Source organism: Mytilus trossulus, chromosome 1 (genome assembly GCF_036588685.1).
Source record: "Mytilus trossulus isolate FHL-02 chromosome 1, PNRI_Mtr1.1.1.hap1, whole genome shotgun sequence".
Taxonomy (NCBI): domain Eukaryota; kingdom Metazoa; phylum Mollusca; class Bivalvia; order Mytilida; family Mytilidae; genus Mytilus; species Mytilus trossulus.
The window spans coordinates 102,623,941-102,638,313 of record NC_086373.1 but is presented as its reverse complement, the minus strand read 5'-3'; the positions used below and the strand labels follow the sequence as shown (position 1 = coordinate 102,638,313).

General features: G+C 30.7%; 1 protein-coding gene across 1 annotated transcript; it reads right to left on the bottom strand.

Moving 5' to 3' along the window:
* Nucleotides 1–433: 433 nt before the first annotated feature.
* On the bottom strand, nucleotides 434–13,430 carry LOC134694326 (ADP-ribosylation factor-related protein 1-like). Its single transcript, XM_063555333.1, has 9 exons — nucleotides 13,343–13,430; nucleotides 11,273–11,395; nucleotides 9,455–9,547; nucleotides 8,873–8,960; nucleotides 7,695–7,777; nucleotides 6,798–6,879; nucleotides 5,147–5,217; nucleotides 3,237–3,337; nucleotides 434–2,528 (listed from the first exon to the last, which is right to left on the bottom strand). Exons 3-9 carry the CDS (start codon nucleotides 9,545–9,547, stop codon nucleotides 2,438–2,440), a joined length of 609 nt encoding a protein of 202 aa, XP_063411403.1. The 5' UTR covers nucleotides 11,273–11,395; nucleotides 13,343–13,430; the 3' UTR covers nucleotides 434–2,437.
* Between the last annotated feature and the right edge of the window lie 943 nt (nucleotides 13,431–14,373).

Sequence of the window (14,373 nt, the reverse complement as noted above, 5' to 3'; positions counted from 1 at the left end):
TCTTCTTATAGCATTTCACCTGTAATTTACCTGTAAAAAAATCGGCGCAAATGAAAAAAAAAATCAGCGCAAATTAAAAAGAAAAAATAGGCGCAAATGAAATGCAGATCGGCGCAAATGCAAAACCCCGATTTTAACTATTTAGTTTACTCGTAGATCTTGACTGCCTGATAATTTTTGCCAATATAAGTTCTTCTATCTATATTCTTGCTCACATACTAGACATCTTTGTCAGCAGGCACTGTCATCAGACATTTTTTAAACAAGATACCCCTAAGATGATTGTGGCCAAGTTTTGTTAAATTTGGCCCAGTAATTTCAGGTGAAAAGATTTTGTAAAAGTTAATATCCAACAACTGATGATGACGATAGACAACATATGCCACTTGATGAGAAGAGCATTGTGCCAAGTGGGCTCAAAATGAATAATAAATAAAAAAGAATAATTTATTGCACTAGTATGTTTACAATGAAATATACATACATCTGCTTCATAACCCTGATATATATACAATCAATTTATTTTAAAAATAAACAAATATCTCTTATAAACAGCATAATATTTTACAGATTCATCATGGTTATAAAACCACAATTATCATTTATATCAACAACAAAAGTTAAGAATATCATTATCAAAGAGTTGACAGATATATACAGGAAAATCTACCAATAACACATGTAATACAAATACTGGTATTTTTTTTAGTTATACTCCACATGTATTTTTTCATAACCTAAAGATTAATTTGATGATATGCAGGAGGTTTAAACATCCATTTTTGATTTTATAGTTAGTAATTAAAGTTTAATTTCTGTAGATGTATCAATTTTTGAGATTTGGCATAATTACTCTAATATTTTATTAAATTAAGCACATTAACATTAAAGAAAAAAATCTGCACTTGTCCAGGAATGTTACTGTCACCTTGCATTTAATGCAATAATGGATGTGCTGTGTATATACAGCATACTGCTATTTTATTCATAAAAAAGTCTTATTTTCTTAAAAATGGATTTTGATTTCAATCGACTTGGAAATCTTGATTTACCAAGATGAAGAAAGGTGTGTGCAGGGACATAACCTCAATTTGTTATCAGCATGAAAATATCTATTTACATATCGGGTTTAAGATTACAAAATATGTTGAATAAGTAAAACATCATTACTTTATAAATTAAAGGCAGTGATATTACAATAAAATTACTACTATTTAACAGTGTTTACCCTAAAATCAATATACATTACATACAATTTTAGCAACAGTAAATCTGACTACAGGCAATAATATTCATGAAACATAATCCCCCAAAAATATAATAAACACAATGTTGGTCCTTGGTCCCAGAAAGCTTGAAAACCACACAAGTTATCGCAAATTTGACTCACAAAATCAGACAAGGATTTTTATATGGAATCCAAAGAAATAATTTGGTAAACATACAGTTAAGTTTCTTATGCTTTGATGCAAAATCAGCAAGATGTTTAAAGAGGTTTAAAGAAATGCTTCATAACTTGTGGTACATGACAGTAGATATCATGTTGTAAGATATTCCAAATTCTGACTACTATGTACGACTGTCAATGTCACAAATTAAAAAAATATTGTTATTCTTCAAAAGGAAACATATAAGAAACCTCATAAAAGAACAATGTAAAACTTCTACTGAACCACAACTAAGAGTAAGAGTCTCATTATCTGCTAAAATGTATGGAACGTATGGAATGTAAGGTCAACAGTATACCAAATGAAAATGGTGAAGTAACAGGACTTTTCAGATGCTAGTACACACAATTAGTCAGAAAATGTAACAATTCAGTTATGTCAGAATTCAGCCATTGAAACATGAGAAAGAGGCTGAGCCATATCATGTGTTTGAAACAATGAAGTACAAGGAATTGTTTAAAAATGGTCTTTGTCATAAAAAAATGGCGTTGATGACAAAAATCCAAAAATTCAAACACCTGTATCTTGCTTAGCAACACTTCACTAAATTCAATTGAATTTGAGTACTCCATTTTTTAACCTTTTTGGTCCTCTTTTCAATAACATAAAAATACTTTATATCAGCCTTTAAATTCTTTTCCACAATCATATTTCAATTTCGGTTGTATTTCTGCTTCCAAAGTTAAAGGTCTTTGAATTTACTGAAAACTTGACAAAAACCATCAACATATTAGACAAAATTGTGTCTGAACATGATACATCTGTTTTTATGATTAAATTATACATTTGACTATATATTTTGATTTTGCTGTTAAACTTCCATGTAAAGTATACTCTTTGTTATATATAAGAACCAACCAACTACGAAATTATCCTAGCATAAATACACTACAGCAAGGTGGTTTCATACTATTGTTAATTGGAAGAAGGGATGTCATGTGACTATCTTATAATAAACATTCATTTGTTTACATAATAATATGAGCATTTTAAGTTATTTCTTTCTGCATAGGAGGTCTGTCTATATTGTTTCTTTTAATTCCTTCTTTGATCCATTCTATTCCTTCATGGACACCATCTCTGGCAAAAATAAATCATATATTACAACAACTTTAAGATGTCAGTATTTTATAAAATGTGTTTCTAATAAGAAGATATTATATTTTTACACAGAATATCGCACAATATTTCTAACAATGACAGCTGATCACATGTCATCTTTTCAGATGTTATTATGAAGCATGGCATTACTTTTTCCTGTAAACATCATCATTTCAGATGTTATTATGAAGCATGGCATTACTTTTTTCCTCAGTAATTGTAAAATTATAATGACTAGTATCCTTATTAAAATCAGAGATATTCTTAAAGTATCAAAATTAGTTATAAACCTTGTTTTAAATATACCTAACCTAAGTCAGTGTCATGAAACTTTCCAGTGGCTGATTTTGTCTTATACTTTTTTTTGCACATTTAGTCCTTAAGTTTATTTCAGTTCTATTGAATTTCTTTCTGCTTATTCAGATCCAAAACAACTTACAGCTTTGTATATAGTGCTGTTGCTTGTGTATTTCAGGAGAACCTTTTTATGATCTGTATTTTTATTATTGTTGTTGTAGGGTTACTGTTTCATTTTGTTCATACTTTTTTGACATTATGTTCTTGTATTAATAAAATATTAAAGGCTTTCTACTGTTTAATAAAAGTTATATGCAATGTATTTTCTGCTGGAATTGAAGAATATTTTGATGGAACATTCAAACAATTCAATATTTTAAAATTTATTACCCTTTGAGTGCAGATGTACCAAGAAACTTGCATTCTCTATCTCCAAACAGTTGGGCACTACTGTTGAACACCTTTTTGACTTCTGAAGCTTTCATACAACCCTTAAAGTATAAAAGAATATATCAGCATTTTTAATATTCTTAAATACAAAACCGTTAATTTAATGCCATAATAGGTCTAAGCAATAGATGAATGGATGGACATAAGGCAGTGGTTTGACATTGTACATTCATTTAAGGCCATGGTTTTTTTATTTGTTGGTTTACAGATCCGCCGACCCGATTTTTCCGATTTTAAGAATAAAAATAAAATGACTTTTCATGCTTTTTTATTCCCGCCGACCCTTATAAATGTATTTTCCCTGAAATATAATTAAAATTTTCTTTTTTTATGAAATGAAATGCATTAATCATTAACAAAGTTGATAACACTTTCTGTTGTGAAAAATAAAACTTCCAATTTACGTTTCTAAAAATAGACAAATCAATTATAACTGACCTTGAAATGTCTTTTGCGCAAATAATTTTACGGAACGAAACCTGTGTTTAAAACCAATTACAAAATAAGTTCGTTTCCCTTATTTGTCATCAGTCCGTAAGATGCATCATCTCAGAGAAATAGACTTGTCCAAATGTGGACAGGTGGAATACATCAATTAAAGTACTGAATATATACAAATCATTTGAAATTTTCTTGTTTCATAGACAACGAAAAATATCGATCATTGGGATAAAAACCGGATTGCCTGACAACTGATTAACCCGATTTTGTCGTTTTTCCAGTGGACGAGTCTATTACGTTTTTCGACACGTGTGTTGAAACTTATTTTCGTACGACGTTTTGACAATTTTTTCTTAATCAATTTTTGTGCTTGAAGATTATTATTCACCAAGTTTTCTGGAATTGATTGAGAGCTACCTGAATCTGTTTTTCTTGTTTGTGAAATAACGATTTAATTTCGTCTTTGTCCGTGCAACCCCCCCTTTTTTACAGGAAATTATTAAAAGATGTCATGCGATGTTCATGATCACTGATCAATAATATTTCATCGAACTGAATGTTGAGAAATGATGACAAAACAGCATATAAGACAAACATTGTGTTAGTAAGGTGAAATATATATTTATTTTGCATATTGTTTCTGTTTTCAAAGACATTTTTTTTCTTTTTTTTTCCGACCGACCGACCCAACTTTTTTATGGGGAAAATCTGTAAACCAACAAATTAAAAAACCGTGGCCTAATGATGAGGTTAATATTAAATTAATGAACAGATTATACTCAACAGATATCTTATATCAGCAAACTAGAAAAATAACAGCATACCAACATATCATACTTTATATAATGTAATTCCAAAAGATATTGTTTAAATAGTATTAATATCATAAAGAATTGTAATCATTAAAGATCACAAAGAAGAAAACGATCAGTTATAATACAAACTCGTCATAGTATATCTGTGTTGTACGGTTGGATCTTAAAATCTCAAGTATATAACATACAAAGCTTTAGTTTATCATACACCTAATTGCTATTTATTCCATTCCGAATAAATTCTAAAATTCATCCAGTTGAAGCTATCTGGGACCCTGTTTAAACAATTCACCATGCATGATACTTTTTAATGAGACCTGTTTAAACTACCGTAAATACTTCAAACTAAGTATTTTTTTACTTCAATTTTAATTTCGAAAAAAGTGGATCATACTATATCAAAGTTTCTTGATGATCACTTTCTAAAGTTTTTTCTCCCTCAGCTCACTACTGATGACCTCCATTTTTCGACCGGTGACCTAAACAGGAAGTTGTATAAATGACTGTTTTTCCTGGAATGGACTAAATAGCCATAAGGTGTATTCCTACAACAGCTGAACATTTTCATATTTCAGTACTTATATATATACAAACCTCCAGATCTTGTTTATTGGCAAGAATAAGTAGTGGTACACCCTTTAACATGTCATTCACTATCATTTTATCTGTAAAATGTAAAAAGTAAATAATTCAATTTAAAATTCAAAACTCTTACCATGCGGTAATTGATGGGTGCTGTTGTCTTTGTTGTTTTATTTTACTTTAAAATGATAATTCAGTTGCATCTGGTTATATTTTTGAATCTCATTCTAGGAGCATTCAAATCCCTGTATTAGACAAAAAACACTTTCCGTGCTTTATGGTCAGATTAAATATAAAAAGTAAAATCACATAAATACTGAACTCAGAGGAAAATCAATTTGGAAAGTCCATAATCACATGGCAAAATAAAAAAACAAAACGCATCAAAAACGAATGGACAAGAACTGTCAAAATGTAGAATTTCAAATGTAGAAAATGGTGGATTAAACCTGGTTCTATAGCGCTAACCCTCTCACTTTAATAACAGTCTCATCAAATTCCGCTACATTTACATGATGCGTTAAATAAACAGTCACAATTAATAAAATAGTCAAAATATGGGTACATCAGTCATCATCGTATAACAATTTTAAAAGGAACAATTTAACAGGACACAAAAGCATCTACTATCTACGAACACATGGATTGATTTGAGTGTCTGACGTCAGAAAAATTATATACGTCACATAAATTTGTTGTTCAATGTGCATACAAACAATTTTAAAATTTACATAGGCAATGTACGCATACAGGGTTAAAAATCAAAAATATGCAAGAATAAATTACAGAAATAGACCGAGATTCAAACTAGTCCAAAAGGTATACATAGAATTTATGAGAATCCAAAACTTTTAAAAGGAACAATTTAACAGGACACAAAAACATCTACTATCTACAAACACATGGATTGATTTGGGACTAATGGATTAAATGGGAGCTCAAATTTCCATTATCTCTTTCAAGTGGGACAACAAATTTCGTGAATTCTGAGGGAGGAGGATATCCATGAACTCAAGTTTAATAAAATACACATTTTCTATAGGCTTATATATATATATATATAGAGAGAGAATTTTGCAAAACCATGAATTCATAAATTCTACAAATTTTCTACAAAGTAATTCAACATTTTAATTTTGCACACTTTTTGAGAATGAACTCAAAAACAACAAGTGTGAAATACAAGTTGTCTACATATTTTATAAAGTAAGACAATGGGTGACACATGTGGAGCAGGATCTTCTTTTAACTCTACTATAGCACCTCAGAACACTTCCTATTTATGGTGGATTGAAAGTTGCTTTGTTTCTAGTTTTCTATATGTGTTTTGTCAACAGTTGTTTGTTTTTTTGTCATTTATCATCATGGTGTTGTCAATTTTTCATCGCCTTATAAATTTGAATAAAAGTTTGGTATTTTGTGTCCCTCTTTCACAAGATATGTAACAATGTTTCAAAACAACTTTCCTTGCAGGCTAGACAAACAAACTTTATAAAAGAAGAACACTGACACACAATCACCCACTTGTTCTGGAAATATGTTGCAGTTTCAGAAAATTGGAAATATGATTGATATATCATAAGTTCAAGAGAAATTAACAGTAACATGAAAATCTAACAAACATAAAATGAATGGGTAGACCTATAGAGTTATGTAAACATACCAAAAGCATCTTTTGATTCATCTATTCTTTCTGTGTCTGAAGAATCTATGATGTATATTACTGCATGAGATTCTGCATAATACTGAAATAAAATAGGGTAAACATAAATTATCATTTTTTTAATTAGACCTTTGATACCTTTTTTCTTTATCATATATTGCTATACTATCCCAAATGTCAGCTGGAATAGCAATTGTTATATCGTTTATAATTCTTTTGCAACTCTGTATAACAGAAAAATGTAACTACTTACAATGCATATTAGTTCAACAATTAAAAATTTTCAGAAGTCCAAGTCAAATCTAAAGAAACTCAAGTCAAGCTCATTTCTTTCATATTATATTATTCACATAAGTTCATTGTATAATGGTTTGAAACTCAAAACTTATGGATAATTCCTAAGGAAAATATATAATTTAAGTAGTAAATTTCATTATAAGGTAAGATTTGTTTAATACTGTATAAAATTTTAAGTTTAAAAATAGCTTACTTTGTAAAATTCAATATACCATTATTCAAAATTATTAAATACTCTTACTGTTATTGAACTACATCTAAAAAGGTTTCTATCCATTACATATGTACAAACACTTAAATATTGATTAATTGATTAATTGATGAATGTATTCAAAACAAGCACATAATGAGATACACATAACATAAACCGTGATTTGTTCTAGATTGATAAACAGCGTCAATATCTACCATAGAAGCTCACAAAGTAACAGTCGGGTGAGACAGCATGTAGACATGACACTATAACTGACTTAATCTTTAGTCTTTTTAATGGCTCAGCATGACCACCTACACTACAGACAAACACACTAATTTTATACGGATGATGAAGTCAATTCAAAATGTTCAAAGAACAAAAATACTATTAGAAACAAAAATTACTTTATCCCATAATGACTGTAATTCTTCTTGTCCACCAAGATCCCAGAAATTAAGTCGTACTCTTCCAATGTCTATCTTTCCAACTGAAAACAAGAATACTGACAATATAAAATCACTTTAACTATACAAATATTTCTGTTCCTTCATGAACTAAATGATAACTAAAATGTTTTACTTACAAAGAATGTTAAGTATGACTCTTTTTATTCATCTAACAAGAATGTGTCCTAAGTACACGGATGCCCCAATCACACTATCATTTTCCATGTTCAATGGACCCTGAAATGGGGTAAAAAATCTAATTTGGCATGAAATTTAGAAAGATCATACCATATAGGGAACATGTGTACTAAGTTTCAAGTTGTTTGGTCTTCAGCTTCATCAAAATCTACCTTGACCAAAAACTTTAACCTGAAACTCCCACTTTCATTTTCTATGTTCAGTGGACCGTGAAATTGGGACCAAAAGTCTAATTTGGCTTTAAAATTAGAAAGATCATTTCATAAGCATCAAGTGTACTAAGTTTTAAGTTGATTGGACTTCAGTTTTATCAAAATCTACCTTGACCAAAAACTTTAACCTTAAGTTTGGGCGAACGGACGCACGGACTGGACCACAGACCAGAAAACATAATGCCCCTCTACTACCGTAGGTGGGGCATAACTCTTCTATCGTAGGTGGGGCATAAAAAGCTTGATTTATAAGTGGGAAATGATTTTAAAGAAAATTTTTTCCATCACACTAATAAATATTAAAAGTTGCACTGCATTGATATAGATGCACAATGATTGAAGTAACTTGTATACTACAAATTATGGTTCCTAAACTCAACATTATGCTATGATTATTTCAATACATAATGAATAAGTAATATATATTTATCATTCGCTGTTTCACTGGTAATCAGAGTAAAAAATAATTACTTACTTGTGTGATATAAAGCTGACTTTGATCATTTATTTAATTTTGGTTGTTACAAAAGCTCTGGAATGTCTTTTTGTGAAAATAATTTTGCAATTAATACAAAAAGGAGAAAAAAGTTCATACATAACACTTGTATTTTATTGACTTTTTAGGAAAATTTGACATCTGCGCAAATGTGAAAGCTTTTGATTTAAATTTTGTTTTGTATCTTTTTAAAAAGTTAAACATGTTTAAACATAAATTGATTTCCATACTATTTAGTCCAACTGTGGCTGTTATTTTTGACAGATTCATTCCTTGGTACTTGGAGTTGAACTTTGTCTTTGACTGTTCTAAGTATGTCTGAAAATATTATACAGAAAGACTTTAAAAATACAACTAAAACAAGTAGGTTATACTAACACAGCTCAATATCACCACAACATCCTTAGCAGGTATTGCTGTACAAATAAATGTTCATCAGAAGTTCAGGTGTAAACTATTGTACTTTTTACGACCATGTTCTTCACATATACTTTTTAAAGGCTGGACTTGTTAACTTGCTCATACCTTTTGTATGTCAGATTATTTATTATATCCCCTTTGTGCCTAATAGCTTGGGAACTGTTGAGCCTGTTGCAATAATCCTGAAAGCTCTCAAGCAATAGCTGAACTCATTTTTCATTGGTTAATCAACATATATTCTTAAGTCGATTATAGTTTTTTTAATCAGTTTTCCGTCATCAGTGATTGTGGCAGTCACTTGAAGTTATTATTGTTTTCAGGAACAGCAGGCATGTTGATAGATCAGCTGTGCTCTTCATCTTATATATTTCTGTCTTATTCAATATACTCACTGATTTTCCTGCATTATCTAAACCAAGAATCAAGACGTTGTACTCCTCTTTCTGGAAAAAATATTTCCAATAACCTGACAGCAATGTATACATCTACAAAAGAAACAAAAGACAAATATATGCAAAACATTTTATAGATATATCTATCAATTAATATTAGTTAAAAAATATTGTGCAACTTTTACAGTTAAAACACACATTGTTTGAAACCTTTTTACTTATATCCTGCAGATCTATTTAAGGAATGACTGTAATATTTTTTTCTGTCTATGAAGAAATAACGTAAAAAATTTGGTGCACACTGAATAATATGCGTACATCCAAAATTAAATTATTGTAATTGATTATTTATTTCATATGTTCTTCTCTTTCTTTAAAAAAAATAGGATGATACCAGTTGAAATTAAAAATTCATTTATTAAAAATATGACTCTTTTTTATCATTAAAAAAAAGCTTGATTTAAAAAAGCACTTTTCATTAAAATAAAGCAGTATTTTTAAAAGATAAAACCTGTGGGACTATTGAAAGAACAATTCAAATCTATCATCAAAATCATTAATTAATTTCTTAAACATACATGCATTGTCATTTTTTAACTTATAAATTTAAGTTAAGAGGCTTTTCTAGCCGATTACAAAAATGATTTATAATAGATCTGAGATTTGAGGTTACAATTATTGTTTATATAAGGTTCATAAGGTTGAGGTAAACTGAAGTTCGAGCACAGAAACCAAAAAATATAGCATTTTTACATTGTAAAGGGGCGTTACGTATACTCTAGAGACTAGAACAGTAAAAGTTATGCCACTAAACTCAAACTTGATCTGTGTTTTGTGGTAATAAGAAATGAGTATAAGATAATTAGATTCATACATTGTAACATTTCGTTGAGGCAAATTAAAGTTGGAGAATGGAAACAAAAATTCTGCATTTTTTCCATTGTAAAGGGGCATAACTCTAGAACACTACATGTAAAAGTGACTCCTCCAAAATTCAAACTTGATCTGTGTTTTGTGGAAATAAGCACTGTATATAACTGCTATTACATTTGCTTGAGGTAAACTAAAGTTAGAGAATGTAAAATAATTTTGGGACAAACAGACGGGAAATAACAAATAAAAACAAAACTGGTGTTCCAATATGGTTACTGGATGAGATCAGTGTTTCAAAAACATGTATATACAATGTTAAAATAATGCTTCAATAAAGGTGTGTATTATTTCAATTTAAACTAAGTTTTATAAGATATAATTAAAAACCAATAATAGCTGAACTTGATAATAGAGAGATACAATAATGTTAATGAAATTTTGATCTTAAAAATCAGAAATCTAAAATTAAATTTGCTACATATTTTATGCGTTTACTTTTCTGCATTGTCTAGAGGTATAGGGGTAGTTGAGATCTCATAAACATGTTAAACCCCGCTGCATTTTTGCGCCTGTCTCAAGTCAGGAGCCTCTGACCTTTGTTAGTCTTGTATTATTTTTAATTTTAGTTTCTTATGTACAATTTCAAAATGAATTTGGAGTTTAGTATGGCGTTCATTATCACTGAACTAGTATATATATTTGTTTAGGGGCCAGCTGAAGGACGCCTCCAGGTGCGGGAATTTCTCGTTGCATTGAAGACCTGTTGGTGACATTCTACTGTTGTCTTCTCTATGGTCGAGTTGTTGTCTCTTTGTCTCTTTAACACATTCCCCATTTCCATTCTCTATTTTATGTGAACAATGGTCTTCTAAACTATCTATCTATAATTAAATATAAAAAAAATTATATTGATTTTTAATACATTTGTAATACATAAATACTCACCTAATTTAATTTATTTTCTATTGTTTTGCTATGTCAAAGAAATTCCAGTCTGGTTTTTCAGCACTAAAATATTTAAGTCTAGTGGTACTGGTAAAAAAAAACTTTCCACCACAATTTTCTGATCTAAAATTAAATAAATAGATAAAAGATAGATTACATGTCATGATATGTCTTGTCAAATACATGCATGTGGTAAATAAAGAAGAGCAACAAAACTTTCTACCTATTGAGCAAAGGCATTTGTCTCAGAAAAATGTCACATGAGCGGGAAATTCTATTATATGCAGATTGCTCTGTGTCAACATCACTTAAATTTGTTAAAATTGATTACAGTTGACATACTTGGGTATGCCTGAATGGCCTGCTACCGATGATTTCGACAACAAAGGTGGAAGTGTTATACACCATTGTGTAGATAAATCAATTTAAATTTATGGTATAACAAGTTTTAGTAGGGTTGACAAGTTATTTGGAAAGGATCATGACGTTTTTAATGCAATAAATGGATTGAACATTTACTGTGGGCAACTTTTATCAAGTTTAAATGAAGTAACAAACTTATTTTGCAGCCGAAAGTTAGGTTAATGTACATTTTAGAGTAACAAGCACCGGAACTTTCGGAAGTGCACCAAGTGATAAAAAGTTGTATTTTTTATCAAATAACTTGCTACACACTGCAAAAACGATGCTTCAACCTCATTTCATAAGATTATTAATCGATTATGTCTAAATTTCTTTAATTATCAATAAAAAGTTGATGTTTCATCAACTTGGTAAAATTGAAAATGTCCGATGACGGAAGCGACTGAAAGCGAGTATCGTAAACAACAGGGCGACTTGTCTTCGCTTTTGGGGGTCGGGGAAAGCGAAGTGACGGTCGGGAAAGCGACTTCTTCGCCCAAGTCGCCTGGTAGCGTGAGCCCTGCTTACTTTTAGTCTAAGACTACTCTGAATTCCAATTGCTGTTTTGCCACACAAGCTTGAACTGTGGTCCCACAGCCCTAGCATGTCTTGCAAAACAGCCTTTGGACGTCAGAGTAATCTCTAACTTCATTACTTTGTGAGAAAAATGTTTTTTTTTCCATATGCCATCGAATTTAGTTTATGTTTATCCACTTCTCCACTTTGGATAATTCAGATTTTGATTTCAAGGTTATAAAGTATGTATGTATGTTAAAAAAAAGGAATGTACTGGTAAATGGCTCCTTCATCAGAAGAACCCCTCAAAAGCTGTGAGGGTACAGTGGCATCCATGTACACTCCCTATACTAGGCAACATGATAGGGATTAATATAGTCCAAATAATTTGGACGTCTTGAAAGGCTAGTATAATTTTTTTTCTTTGACGCCTTACTTCAAGTAAGGGGTCAAAGAAAAACAATTATAATAGCCTTTCAAGACTTCATAATTATTTGACTAGGATTAATACAGATGTGTCACTAATGAATATTTACGACAATTATTTTTGGAAGGACAATCAATCTCCCACCCAACACAAAGGGAGTGCTAAGACACTGGGTAGTCTGTTACAATGTATTATGGTGGAGGACTGGGAGAGAATTACCTACCACTCTGCGGAAACAGACAAGCTGGAGGTATATCAGAAGATTGATCTCCAGGTTAAAGGAAGGGAGAACTTTGACCAACCGAGTTCGATGACCAACCGAGGCTCTAAAGTACCAATTCTAGTTTAAACTCCAGTCTGGGTACCAGAGAAGTGTGTGGGAGGCCGAAAGTCACCCTTGTGATGTGCTGAAATTTCCAGAGCCCCGAGTCATACTCGAACTTGGGACCTTCAACACTGTAGCCATCGGACTTAACAACTACACCACGAACCCACAATTATAAGGGCAGTAAAACTATTAAGAGCAAACAATTATTTTTTTGTTGTAATGTTGACATGACGTGTTCTCATCATCATGTGAGAAAAACAGGTTTCTTTGTCTATATAGAAAATAAAAATATCTGTAGTGAAGTTCAATATATAGAACAGACAGACTCTGAAAAATGTACATGCAGAGCGTTCTTTGAAGAAAGAGAAATGCTTTAAACTTATAAGAGAAAAAATACGTTTTATCAGCACTGGTCGTTGCAGGAAAAAGTCAGAAAGTGCCGAATGAATAAACAGAACGTTTCCGCAACAAGTAAAATCCAGTGCACGTCAGGGTAAAATTCCGGAAAGCGATGAACCCAAGAACTTTGATATAGTCAACAATAATTTTGTAGAACAATTTTTATTCTTATTAATTTATTATTAACCAACTAAGTACATTATAGAAGAAAATGACTGTTTATTAAAAACTACATTTTTTCTGTAATGGCCCTGTTTTTTTTCTGTAATAGCCCTGTTTTTCTGTAATGGCCCTGTATTAATGCCCAGTTTGCCTGTATTGATCTGTAGTAAGCCCAGTTAGGGTTTTTAATAAAGTTAATAAAATTAAGTTGTAAAGAGTATAATACCTTTTTGTATTTTATTTTATTCTAATAGTAACCGGCAACCAACATTAAAAAACTATATATACTTGAAGGGATCATCCTATTTTTCAACACATAACTTCTTTCAACTTAATATCTTAGATATTTGGTATATTTAAAAGCTTTATCATAGTGAAGTACAATTATTTTTTTTTCAAACTTAACTGTCATTAAAAGAGTAAGAGAGTACATCAAGTTGGCAGCAACAAATACACGTTTGTGCAGTTGGTTAATAAATGTATTAAGAAATCATGGTCTCGGATTGTCACAGAATAGAAGTTCCTTCATAATATAAGTTCCAAATGGAAAAACTATTCTGGAATATTATTTCCACAGGAATAAATATTACAGTAGATGTTCCTAACGGAATAATAATTATAGAATATGTGTTCCAACAGGTACAGGTATTATGACATTGTTTATAATAAAGTTTCCACTGGAACTTCTGTTAGGTGGAACAAATATACGTTGACAGGATGTCCGTAATGGCCTTCGGCGTTGCCTCGGGCCATTACAGACTTCCTCGACCATTATTACAGACCTTGGACATATAACAGGACCATTATAAAAACACCCACTCATTAATACTATAATATTGCTTTCCGCTTAACATAAATGTTTGCGGT